Source organism: Colossoma macropomum, unplaced genomic scaffold (assembly GCF_904425465.1).
Source record: "Colossoma macropomum unplaced genomic scaffold, Colossoma_macropomum, whole genome shotgun sequence".
Taxonomy (NCBI): domain Eukaryota; kingdom Metazoa; phylum Chordata; class Actinopteri; order Characiformes; family Serrasalmidae; genus Colossoma; species Colossoma macropomum.
Genome location: NW_023494798.1, coordinates 13,962,494 through 13,975,475, shown reverse-complemented (window position 1 = coordinate 13,975,475; position 12,982 = coordinate 13,962,494). Strand labels below are relative to the sequence as shown.

Here is a 12,982-nt window from a genome sequence, read left to right as displayed (position 1 = left end):
CGTTGCTCTGATCAGTGTTTTTCAACAGTATGGGACAAAAACATTATTAACAGCAAATACTGGATAAAGAAAAACACCGAAAAATGATATGATCTAGATTTTCACTCCTACTTTAATTTTTGTGAAACTGAAACACTTTTCCTCAAAGGTGGGAAAAAACATGAAATCAAGTAAAATCAAAATGTATTCATAGTAAGACACAAACTGCTTATACACAAAGACACAAAATATAGTTAGCAAAAATTATACAAGTTATACAAATAAAACAGCAGTTTTATCTTTAGTTATGCAGGCATGCAGTTATCAAGCAATCAGAAACATTTTCATGTTTTCATTTACAACATATTTCCTTTTAAAACTCCTTCCAAACGCCACTGAATTACATGTTTGAGACATTAAAGCACTCTCAGAGCTTTTTCTCCTGAACAATAATAGCAGCTTCACCCTTCACATCTCTCAGTCTGTCAGAGTCAAAGTCAACCAGTAATTTCCTCAGGCCAGCTCGAATGGGTTTAAAGGAGAACTTGACTGCAACATACTGGCCGGGTCCAATATCACCACTGTGAGTAAAAAAGACAAAAAAGGGATAATTTCAGTATCTAATCTAATCTCTTTTTTTTCTCCTAATCCAGAGTAATGATGATTGTGTAGGTTAGATTCTGCTACACATATAGAAATGTATGGAATGTATTTAACAGCCAATTAAATCTTTTCTTAACACCAAACATCATTTATCATTCAACACAGCAGAGTTATGACTAACAACTATGTACTGATTATATAGTGTAGTAAGTAACACCAAGTTTTTGCCTGCAGGTGACTGGGGTTCGATTCAGGCATTAATAATAATGTTACTTCTGTTGGTTGGCTTTGGAAAAACACTGGAAAAACAAAATTTTCCACAGTTGTTGAAATTCAATGTAGTGTGTAAACATCATAATCAAGTTTCAAAACATACTGTTCATACCCCAGTCCAGACGGTCAGAGCATGGAAACTTATATACAATAAAAGCTTGTTTTGCCTTCGCTGTTTTTGTGATGTTATGCAAACCATCATATTTACATATATCTGCCTATACAGACTTTAGCAGTTTAGCTCCACTGTGCACTCATTCACACGGAAGTTATAAAGTGTTTCAACCTAGATTGCTTTTTGAATGATGCACAATAAAGGGCCACCAATCAGAACAGAGCTGAAGGCAATGTAAACAAGAATTATGACCGATTCTGCTACATAAGATCTCATAAACATTATAATTTAATAATAATAAATAGAATATAAATAGTACACAAGAATAATGTATGGATATGGGCCCTTTTACACTATGTTTGGTTTCATCTGAAACATGTCTTTTGATAAGTGTAATATACAGTAAATTAAGTTCATCAGGTTCATATTGCCCTGTTTTCCCTTTCAGCCCAGCTTGTCTGTGCACAGGCCTGGTTACACTAACATCTTTACTGAATAATAGTTTGCAAGGAATGCTGAGGCCATATCAGAATTGTTGTTTTGGGAAGAATTTGTCCTGTGTTGGGGCAGAGAGTGCATGTTTATGCTGGCATCTCTGGCAGGTCTCTGTGTGTAGGAATGTCTGGCTCTGTAAGGCTTTTGCCATCCTTGGCCAGTGGTGTGAGACCCTTGCCTGGCACATTTTGTTTGAATGACCAAAGGAGGGGTTCAGAAGGTGTTTTGTGCATGATGTGGTACGACTTGGTAAGGAATCAGTCTCAGTGGCCAAGAGTAGTCGGAATAAGGCCTGAGCTCTTTACACTCTACATTTGGTCCTCTTCGCTTTTATTGCAAGTACTCTAAACAGCAAAGTAACAGCCTATAAAGCACACTGTTAAGAGCTGAAATAAGCTCTTAACAGCAACAACATTATTAAAGTCACATGCTAAAGATACAGGCCTGTGGTTGAAGGGCTGATACATACGGGGACTGGATCTCCTGCTCTTCTGTTAGTCCTGCACCCTCCACGGTAAACACACCTCTTCGGAGAGTGACAGGCAGGGGGTTTGTGAAGGAGATGATCACTGTCAGTTTGCGTGAGACCACAGCTTCTCCAATCGCCTGGGAAATTGTAAATATGTGCAAAAACAATCACAATACAATTACAACAAGACAATAAACATTACATGTAGTAGATCACTATTTACTGAATTTTGTTTTTGAAGTTTTTTGCACCTTAATACCTTAATATGGAGCTTAGGCATTTTTAAAGGGATGTTGACTTCTTGCAGGATGATGTTGTGTGGGCCGCTGGTTTGGAGGAGTGCAGTGACTCTGATAAGGTGATGCTCTGAGATACACCCTCCGTAATGGTCATATAAAAGCCGTATCACTTCCTTATGAGCTGAAGGTGAGAGAAAAACATAAAATAACTTAAAATATCACATTTTTGCATTGGTAATTCTGAACTCTGAATAGTGAAATAATCTTAAATCTAGTCAAAATATCTAATATTTATCATTATTAGATTAAAATTTTACTTTTTTGCTTGTTTTAAATCATCTTATCTAGTGAAACTGTCAAATAATGTGACTTGCATCAATTGTTAAAAATGATCTGCCTTATGTATTGAAACAAGAAAGAATTATCAAAATTGTCTGATTATTTATTTAGATAAAATAACTTAAAACAAGTAAACATATCTAGACATGAGATGATTACTCTTACAACATTTTTACAACAATCTCTTACTGAGAACTATTAGATATATTGTCTAGATTTGAAATCTTATCACTTCTTTCATAATTTCTATAAAAATACATCACCAAAACTTCTTTCAACCTCAGGTCACAGTATCACTTACAGTTAACTATGAAAATAAACAAAACTGCAAACAGCCTTTTTAGATAAAAGGGTCTCTTTTCACTAACTTAGGAGTAGGGGTGCTGATCTAGAATCAGTTTTTTGTGACAACAACCATCATAAATACAGCGGAATCTGATCCAGGATCAGTTCTGCTTTGTGAATACCAGCCTTAGTGTTGTCTGAAATGGTTGTCCTTAGTGGTGGAGTTTTGTTCATTTTTATAGTGCACAGTAAGTCATACTGTGCTCTAAACCACACTGGCATTGGTGGACCTTAATGAAGACCTGGATGCAGGTTGAAAGAAGTTTTACTAACATATTTTATAGCAACAATTTGGCTTATTTGGGTACCCTTACATAAAAGGTCACATGAATTTCACATGTGGAAAAAAACTTTAAAAATGTGTTATCACATGAAAAAACATGTGTTAACATGAAAAAGTGTGAAACGTTTGATTTTCTTTAAGGATGACTTTTGAGTTCTTGTGTTTGTTAAAAATGTTAGCCTTGCCACTCCAGTTCTAAACAAAAGAAGCATAATTTCCCCAAAATGGTTTTGCTGAATGTCTACATCTGGAGCAAGTGAGAAATTGGGTAAATTAAACTATTCCTTTGAGGGAACCTTCCACTTGCCTGTTTTACTCTACTCTCTGTCCTCTCTACACCCATTCCCCTTTTCTCTTATGATTCTATATGACTTCATCTTACTCACATTAATCATGACATAAAGCATTTTCATTTGAATATTGTGTGGTTCCTACCTTTCTGTGCAGGTACTGTGAGTTCAGCTGTCTTCCTCTGACACTCCCCCCTGTGGAGACTGTTGTAAGTGACAGCATTAGATGTGACTGTGAGGTGTGCCAGTGTGTCTTCTCCACTAATATTATGCACCTCCACAATCACGTCAAAGTCTGTGCCATGAACAGCCTGGGCATGTTTAATGGAGAGCTGCAGCTGACCGGGCCCTCCGTTTTGCTTGGCCACTCGTTTCCCTGCTTTCTCATAGACGTCTCGCTCCTTTATAGAACCTGTAGAAAGATTAAAAAAGTTCAGAATGTGTAGCTGGTGCAGGTGAAACTGTCCTCTAATACATACAGCAGATGATCAGAGATAAGCTAAATAAAATTTAAAAAGAAAGCAGGCTGTAAGGTACTCAGATGTTACCTTCAGGGTATTTGTATTCTCCAGTGATGTCCTCTCTGTACTCTCCATGCACACTTTTGGTGCTGATGTTTCTTCCCACTGTCCCGCTATTCAATGAGGCTTGTGTTCGCTCCCCATCTGGATGAATGATCCAGCAGACCAGGTCTGCGTTCACCTCCGAAAACACGAATGGAGCATCATACTTCATAGCCACCTCTCCCTCTTTCACCGCCCGGACTGGACATGGCCCACAGCAGAACACACCTATGCAGACAACGGATCCAACAAATAGTGGTTGCAGGTGTTTAGGAGCATAGCAATGATTCAAACTTCAATTTTGAAGTTGTGACAGTCTGTGACTAATAAAAACAGAAAGTAGTAATTAGTGAAGTCTGTTTGATTTGTATTCTAATGAAAACAGTACAAAAATTTTATGTTTGATTTTCACTGTAAGAAAAGTTGGAACCACTGTGGGTCACAACTTTCTTTCTAATAGCACTTACTATTTGTTTGAGGACAGAAGACACCAGCTGATCCAGCTTTGAAAGTGGATTTTTTTTGGCATTCTTCCATTACAGAAGTCTTGAGCTGTAACATGTGGTTCCTTTACAGAGTGCAAGTTTACCCATGCTACGGGCACTAATACACCTCCATACCATGACAGACCCTGACTTTTGAACTTTACACTGATAACAATTGGGATGGTCTTTTTCCTCTTTCGCCCAGCACAACATCCATTATTTTCATAAACAATCTGAGAGGTTGACTCGAGGTATCGAAGGTTACGGGCATTCAGTTGTGGTTGGTCTTGCCCTTTATGCTCAGGGATTTCTCCAGATTCCATAATGCTTTTGATTATATTATGGACCATATAGATTAATATACCTAAACTCCTCGCAGTCGCCCATTGGGGAACATTGTTCTTAAACTGTTGGATTGTTTTCTGATGCAATATTTGGCTAAGGTGGCGAGCCTCGACCCATTCTTTCTCATAACAAAAAGGTCTTTCCTGGATTGTATGACCTGTTTAAGACTTTTTTTAACATTTTACAATGCTCTTGATCTTAAATTGCCTCTGCCATTTTGGAATGTAGTGCATACATCAATTTCAGGATGAGTGAATATTTACATAAAATAAAGTTGACAAGGTAAAACATTAAATATCTTGTCTTTGTACTGTTTTTGTTAAAAAAAGTAACATACATTATGTCAACCTGTTAGCAAGATCTGCCCCGTGTATCATTTTAGAGGGAACTGTCCCTTTAAATCCTACCATCACTCCTTTCCTGTGGGGTTGGGTCAAGTACTTGCCACCCATCATAAGCTTTCGGAAGGTCCTCTCTGCTCATCCAGGACTCCACCCAGCAGTGGAAGTTCCTGAAATAAGTAGATAACACAGTTCATTAAATGAGCAAGATAAAGTGTACCTGGCACCTAAAACATTGAAAACACCACAAAGCATCTCACCAGATCATGTCTTTTCTCCCATCAGATACACTTTCCAGCTGCTCGTTGAACAAGTAGTCCACACTGATGTTGCCATCGGTGTCATGGGCTGAGGAGTAGTTTGTGATACATCGGGTAGGAATGCCCAGACAGCGAAGAACTGCAGAAAAGTGAAATTATGTCAGAACTAGGCCTGGATATCGAAATTCAACCTTTATGGTATCAACCAAATCACTCTATCGAACTCTATATCATTTAATATCTGAGTAGTTGATCTTATCAGCATCTGTGATATGTGCTTGTTCCTAAATCTAGACCGCTGATCGGCTATTAAAATCATGTTCCGTGAGTGTGTTAGTAACATCAGCATTTCTTCATTAGTCTGCAATCCGTTGCAGTCACTTTCAGCACCTCACACTCATGTGTGGTTTGGTTTGTAAATTAAAAGAAGGTATTGGCAAAGTGTCATTTAGAAATCTGTATTGAAGTGATGATATCGGTATTGGTATCAGTATCAAAACATTTTGAATGATACACAGCCCTGTCAGTGTGAAGGCATCTGTTTCTTACTTGTGCAGGCCACAGCTGAGAACACCCAGCACTGCCCATAGCGCACACTTTCAGCCCCACCCTCGCTCCAGCGCCTCAGAATGGGCACGCTGCCAGTCCACCGTGTGGGTGGCACCCCATCGCTGTACTCCCCATCCCAGCGTCCAGACACCACCCCACGGTCATCATTTGCATTCACCTTTCAGTGCACAAACACTGCTGTTTATTACAGAGCTTTTTCCAGTTAGGTCCACAATGACATTCTTTAAAATATCTGTCCGGCACACATTGAGGATCAAATGAGGGCATGCCTCTATGCTGCTTGCTGCTTCTTGGGTCTAAATCAGCAGTCGATGATATAAATGGAGAGTAATGAAGGTACAGGACACTTGACATTTGCCTTACCATTGCAGTAATTGTTCTGCTGACATAGACAGGATCGGCTCTCTTAGTGATATCCATCTGAGAGTTTTTCAGGGCAGTGGGGGAGTTATCCAGTATCTCAAAGCAGATGTCCACCACACCTTTTTCAAACTATTGAAAAAGAAAACAACAGATACAATATGGATCTGTTCATTTGTGATATCTTGATAAATCTTAAGTATTTATATGCCTAAGGCTTCTAAAAGAATAAGTAGATAAATTTAGATTCATTCAAAGGGCTATCATGGAAAAACAAATTTTCCTCACTTTTCTTGAAATGAAAGAGTCTGATGTAGTATGCAGACATTTTTTTAAGTTTTAAAACATTCTGTTAACTCCTCAGACCATGCAGTCCAGATAAAGATACTAAGTTGTAAAAAGAGCCCATTTTGAACATATTGTTTTTCATTCGTCTATTTAGCCTACAGCAGTTTAGCTCCATCCGTTTATCGTGAAGTTATAAGGAGTGTTTCAGCCTGAATGAGTCATATCATAGGGCAGCCAATCAGCTCTGTGGTATTTACATAAACTATATGGACAAAAGCATTGGGACACCTTCACATTACACCTACAGGAGCTTTTATGACATCTCATTCTAAATCCATTGGCATTAATATAAAGTTGGCGCCCCCCCTTTGGAGCTATAGCAGCTTCCACTCTTCTGGGAAGCTTTTTTACAAGATTTTGGAGTGTGCCTGTGGGAATTCTTGCCCATTCATTCAGAAGGGCATTTGTGAGGTCAGACAATGATGTTGGACGAGAGGGTCTGGCTCACAATCTCTGTTCTAGTTCACGCCAAAGGCGTTCAGTCAGGTTGAGGTCAGGGCTCTGTGCGGGCCAGTCAAGATTTTCCACACCAAACTCACCCAACCATGCCTTTACGGACCTTGTTTTGTGCACCGGAGCACAGTCACACAGTCATGCTGGAACAGAAAAGGGCCTTCCCCAAACTGTTCCCACCTGTTGCTCCTAGGTGCTTCCATTTCACAATAATAGCACTTACAGTTGACCAGGGCAGATCTAGCAGGACAGAAATTTCACAAACTGACTCAAGGCAGAGAAGGCACCCTATCACAGTGCCATGTTTAAAGTCACTTGAGTTCTTCACTATGACCCATTCTACTGACAGTGTTTGTCTATTAAGATTGCAAGGCTATGTGCTTAATTTGATCCACCTGTTAGCAATGGGTGTGGCTGAAACACCTGAATGCAATAATTAGGAGGGGTGTCCCAATACTTTTGTCCATATAGTGTCAACACACAGTAACAGAAAAAAAGCCTGTTTCATTGATAAAGAAAGGTGATGAAAGAGAGGTCGGGAAAGAGTCATGCAAAAATGGATTATTCATTACATTAAACCACACATAATAACATGAGTGAACCTCAAGGAAAACAGTAATATGCTAAAAAGGCAGGATATAGGATTTTTAAAGCTGTAAATTTAGACTTTGTAACTGTCAAAAACTAAAGTGCCAAAATGTCATCTTAAGGTCTAAAACTCAATTTGCAATTATGTTTTTTTTTCTCATAAAGAGATTTTAGAGATTTTACAGTTCAGGTAAAGAGAAAACTTCAGGCCAAAATTCACTTCAAGAGCCCATATACTACATTATTCTTGCATTTTTATGTTTGTGTGGGTTTCTGTTCAAAAACAGTCATAATTCATTTACATTCATTTTCCAACCTCTCTTTTTCCCTTAGACTTAAACAGGTTGTTTTTGGAACACTGTCTTCAAGATTAATCTAGGTAAATGTTCTCTGTTCTGACGAACTGCCCTGTATTCAGAAAGGAGTCTGGGTTGAAACACTCTTTATAACTTCAACATGAATGGGCGGGGCTAAACTTCTGCAGGCTGAATAGGTGGATATATGAAAATGTGATGGCTTGTGTGACATCACAAAACCAGTAAATTCAAAACAACTTAGTTTCCATAAGGACTGTATAGACTAGGGAGTGAACAGCATGTTTTGAAACTTTAACAATCTTTCCATACAACTTTTTTATTTATTGTGAGGACAATTCCATTTCCCATAATATGGACCCTTTAAGATGTTCTCTGCCAGTGACCACTGGTGGTCTCTTTCTTTGCTGTGTTCTCTGCAGAAGAGTAAAACCAACATTTAGGCCAGCAGTAGGTGAGACCGAGAATGTAAGGCACTATAGGGAGTTTACTTTATACTATATCTTACCCTATCTTCTCTTTGTCTCTCATTCTCTCTCTTGCTTTCTTGTTCTGCCTCTTCTTGTCTAAGGGCAGACAGGCCTTTGTTTGCAAGGCAGGCATTCTCACACATCTTGAGCAGAAATGTTTGACATCCAGGGAGAGAGATTACACTGGCCGGACAGTCCTCTGTGTCTCCTCTGGCACACAGCTGCCACAATTCACACACTCTGCCAACAAACTGCTGACTTCAGCCACAGATTCCAGCAGCATGCAAAACCGCCCATATATCCTACCCTTCTGTCAGCTCCCCCAGACCATGACAGCATCTCAGTGAAGGCCTTGACCTTGGGTTCATTCAAACTGCTAGCTTTGCTCTGTGGAGGACTGCCTTACCTAAGACGATCTTCAGTGTGAGTGTCTGTGTGTCCTTGTACTTCATTTTACCTGTCCAAAATTCCATGGCAGAGAAGTGATCTGGTCCCATGAGCCCTGGTACAGGATGCCGTTCTCATTTAAGATGTACTCCTGCAGAAGCTCCTCATCAGGCATGTACACAGAGTCCTCTGTGGAGACAAGTGCATAGACAGGGAGGAACAAGACGTTAATGCAAGCAATACGGTATTATTGTCTGTTTACATTTAATGCATATAAGTAAGACTAAATGTAAATGCAGAGGATAGCAAAACCATCCATACTACTGCTGGGTGATATATTGTCTGTACCAGAGACATTCCTTTTTTTGTTTTGGTGATAAATTATTATTGATACATTTCCTGGATAATGAATAGAATGTATGAGAGTAGACAGAAATAAGTTTGAGGCGCTAGAAGTCAGTATATTGACATGCAGTATATCCTGATTTTGACACACTGTGATATTGCTATCCATATAGGTGCACTTTGTAGTTCTACAATTACAGACTGTAGTCCATCTGTTTCTCTGCAAACTTTATTAGCCCCCTTTTAACCTGTTCTTCAGTAGTCAGGACCACAGCAGAAGAGGTGGCTCATTCTCAGCACGGCAGTGACACAGACGTGGTGGTGGCATGTTAGTGTGTGTTGTGCTGGGAGTGGACCAGACACAGCAGTGCTGCTGGAGTTTTTCAACACTTGATAGTATTGAGGTAATGCGGTCAGTTCCATAAAAGTATTGGTTTCTTTACCCAGCCTTAATAATGAAAATTATATCATCATATAATTTTCATTTTTAGTTTTTCACTTCCATGCCCTGTAGTTTAGGGTTAGGGTTAGGGTTAGGGTTAGGCTCATGCTATCAATGACCTGAGTGTTTACTACAACATTTGCTGGGAGCTTCAGATTGTTTTGAAAAGTTCAAAATATATAAAAGCTAAATAAAGTTTTCTTTCTGGAAAACTATTTTTCCACCTGGTTTATTTTTATAATACTGTGAAATGTTTCTCTAGCTTTGCAGTACTGTGATTTTACAGTAGGGTGACATACATCTTCTTTGTCCAGGATATGTCTTCATTTTGGGACCTAAATCACATCTGGCCAAGAATTGTAAATTGCCTAAAATGTTTGGGATTTGCCTTTGCATTCATGTTGACATTTGCTTTCTACAATCTGCCCTGTGTCGCCCTCTTGTCCTCTTTTTCAAAAACCCTATATTATAGTACTATGATCATTATACTTCACCCTGCTATTGCAGGGCTGCACAAAGCCCTGTCTTGTAGCAAGAAGAGAAAATATTCTAGCACACCTGCAGACCAGGGGTTGTAGAGCAGGTAGAAGGAGTGAGAGGTGGTCTTCTCTATGACGTGGCCCTCGGCAGAGAGCAGGAGCACGATGACACTGTACAGGCCCACAGAAGCGTCTGCCGGGCTGTGGACATGCAATAACACCTCATTCTGAGCAGCCTGCTCACTGAACCACCATTTACCATGAGCTGCTCTTGAACCTGACACCCTCATAACCACCTCGCCTTTTTTACCTGTAAAAAACACATACACTGTTGTACATGCAGGTTTTCAGTTGGCCTGTGTATTACTGTTGCTAAATACTTCTATCTTTTTATATTTTTAAAGATAAAATGCCATATAATGCAGACAAAAAACAAACTCTTTGTGTTCTATCCACTACATATTAGTCTGCTCCTTACAAGGAGTAATTAAAAAAAAAAACTTCTGTATTGTATGCAAATGAAATATATATCCACTAAATGTATAATTAAACAACTTCTCTGTACAAACACCTTAAATTAATCTACTTCATCTTTTAACAGTTTCTGAATCTGTAGACATACTCTTCTTGAAGCTACACTATGTACGTTTTGGGGATTTGGAGACCTGTACGGTGGAAATGTGTAATTGCACACCACATGCGGAAGAATATGTTGAAAGAGTGTTCAAAATGAACATGTCTTCTGAGGATGTAAGTGAATTATCTACTATTGTCACCATCATCAGTATTATGTTGATTTTGCATTTGAGACCTAAATGTCAAGCTGGACCTTCTTTTTGAGCCTGTTCATGAGTTGTTAATACATAATGACAGATGATGTGCTTTGAAAAACTCTAAAGAGTCCTGTTATATTTAAACTATTATTTCAGGCTTTACAGGGCGATTCACAGCAGGCCACCATAATTTTAGCATGTTTTTTTCTCTTGTAATGCTACATCTTTTAGTTTTAGCAAAATCTTACATAGTGCAGCTTTAATCACCACATTTTAGTAATATCAGTATTCCTGTGTCCCTTCCTCACTGCTCTATCAACCCATTAGTCCTTCCAGCATTGGCTATGATTGATTTTAGCCAGCTATGCTCACCTAGATGGAGAACAAGGGCAAGGTGGTGGTCTGGAGGCTGAGGTGGGCTGTCTGTGTACTGTAGCAGCAGAGAAAAGGGCTGTCCGCGGCGCACCACCAGCTGCTCCGTGTCCATCTCCTCTGTGTGGTGGGCACGGTTATTTGTCTGATACTGGAGGTCCACACGTTGGAATACACCTAGAGGAGAAAGGGACGTGAGAGGCATGAAGAAAACAAACATTTAATATGTTTATGCACTACTACTACTAATTTTGTAGTGTATGTAATTCTAATATGCACAGTCCCAACTTTTACAAGTACATTTTAGGATTCCATACTTCTTATAAACCTCCTTTCTCATTCAACTGAGATCAGACTGCAGCCACTCTCAGTGCCATGAGTTAAAGGCAAGTTCCATATTTGTATAAACAATACAGACCCTAGTAAACACTACTCTGTCCTTATGCTGACCACTGACCTGAACAAACATTAGCAGAAGGATTTTATTACACTTTATAACACCACAAATTGCTACTGAATGCAAAGGTATGACCTGAGCAAAGAGTAAATACTCTGCTATCAGAAGTAAGATAAAAGGGCCACATGACAGGATTAGGTCACGGAGCTCTGTAATTCATTTCGCAGATGTTATTCATACATTCAGACATAACTGTGGTTGAGCGCCCTGCCAGCTCCATTTGGCATCCTAGTAGCCATTCTTGGCCAGAGAGTTCATTTATAGCAGTACTCTTCCTAATGTTTATTCTAGTTACATTGATACTGATACTGTATTAGTTATGCTGTTTACATCAGATAATTTAATTAGTTGTCATCTGAATGCAAAAATGTATTTAAAAAAAACTCTGAATACACTTAAAATTTACACCTGGCAAGCTAAACGTTTGTGTAAGTGTTCAGTAATTAATGCAAAGAATACATCACCCAAATCTGCTACAGCAAATAAGAACTAAGAATTTTCAACATCTGTGGAATGATCTGAAGAAAAGTTCCTTACCGTTTTGCTTGGACATTGTCAGACTTCTGTACTGCACCAGTAAATGATAAATCCAATCTCTGGTTCTTGCAGCGATGCTTTCTAAAGTTCCTTTGGTTCCACGTAACACAGCACAGAAAAGTTTTCTTCCCTTTGCTACCTTTTCCTTCATTAGGACTCTGTATTTATAGAACACAGAGGAGCCCATCCCCCTGACACAGCCTGCCCCCCCTCTCTTTCTCTCGCTCTTTCGCTCCATCTCTTTCACTCTCTCTCAAACAGGACTGACAAAACTCAAAGACTACCCTTCATTTTGTTCATTTTCATTCAAAACAGCCATTAAGTACAAGTTATAGAAACAGAAACTTACACTCAGAAACCTGAACAACTAAATATATTAACATTTCTTCAGTATTTATTGTGTCCACACTATGCCTTTATTACAGCTTTCATTCTTTCAAAGAGAGTTGGTTTCAGTTCTGCAAAGAAATGTGCAGGGTTATTTTTCCACCTCCAAAGTTTAATCTTAAACACATTTGCTCATGTTAAAACTTGTGCCTTATGGTGGTCAGTCCATTGTTTTGAAAACTCCAGCAGCTTATTTTGTTGACTTTCAAATTTTTTACTTTTTTGTCTATTTCCTTTTCTCAGTGTTGACTTTTTGACAGCTACACATCCTTTCAG

At 39.0% G+C, this 12,982-nt stretch overlaps 1 protein-coding gene across 3 annotated transcripts; it reads right to left on the bottom strand.

Moving 5' to 3' along the window:
* Window positions 1–267: 267 nt before the first annotated feature.
* Window positions 268–12,449, bottom strand: tgm2l (transglutaminase 2, like). 3 transcript variants are annotated; one of them, XM_036585071.1, is made up of 13 exons: window positions 12,320–12,449; window positions 11,326–11,502; window positions 10,260–10,490; window positions 8,985–9,103; window positions 6,358–6,486; window positions 5,974–6,151; window positions 5,425–5,563; window positions 5,231–5,334; window positions 3,979–4,221; window positions 3,576–3,842; window positions 2,194–2,354; window positions 1,935–2,071; window positions 268–560 (listed from the first exon to the last, which is right to left on the bottom strand). In XM_036585071.1, exons 1-13 carry the CDS (start codon window positions 12,333–12,335, stop codon window positions 407–409), a joined length of 2,055 nt encoding a protein of 684 aa, XP_036440964.1. In that variant the 5' UTR covers window positions 12,336–12,449; the 3' UTR covers window positions 268–406. The 3 variants fall into 3 exon arrangements, with proteins under 3 accessions (XP_036440964.1, XP_036440966.1, XP_036440965.1); XM_036585073.1 differs by lacking the exon at window positions 12,320–12,449 and adding an exon at window positions 11,783–11,849; XM_036585072.1 differs by lacking the exon at window positions 12,320–12,449 and adding an exon at window positions 11,643–11,759.
* Window positions 12,450–12,982: the final 533 nt, after the last annotated feature.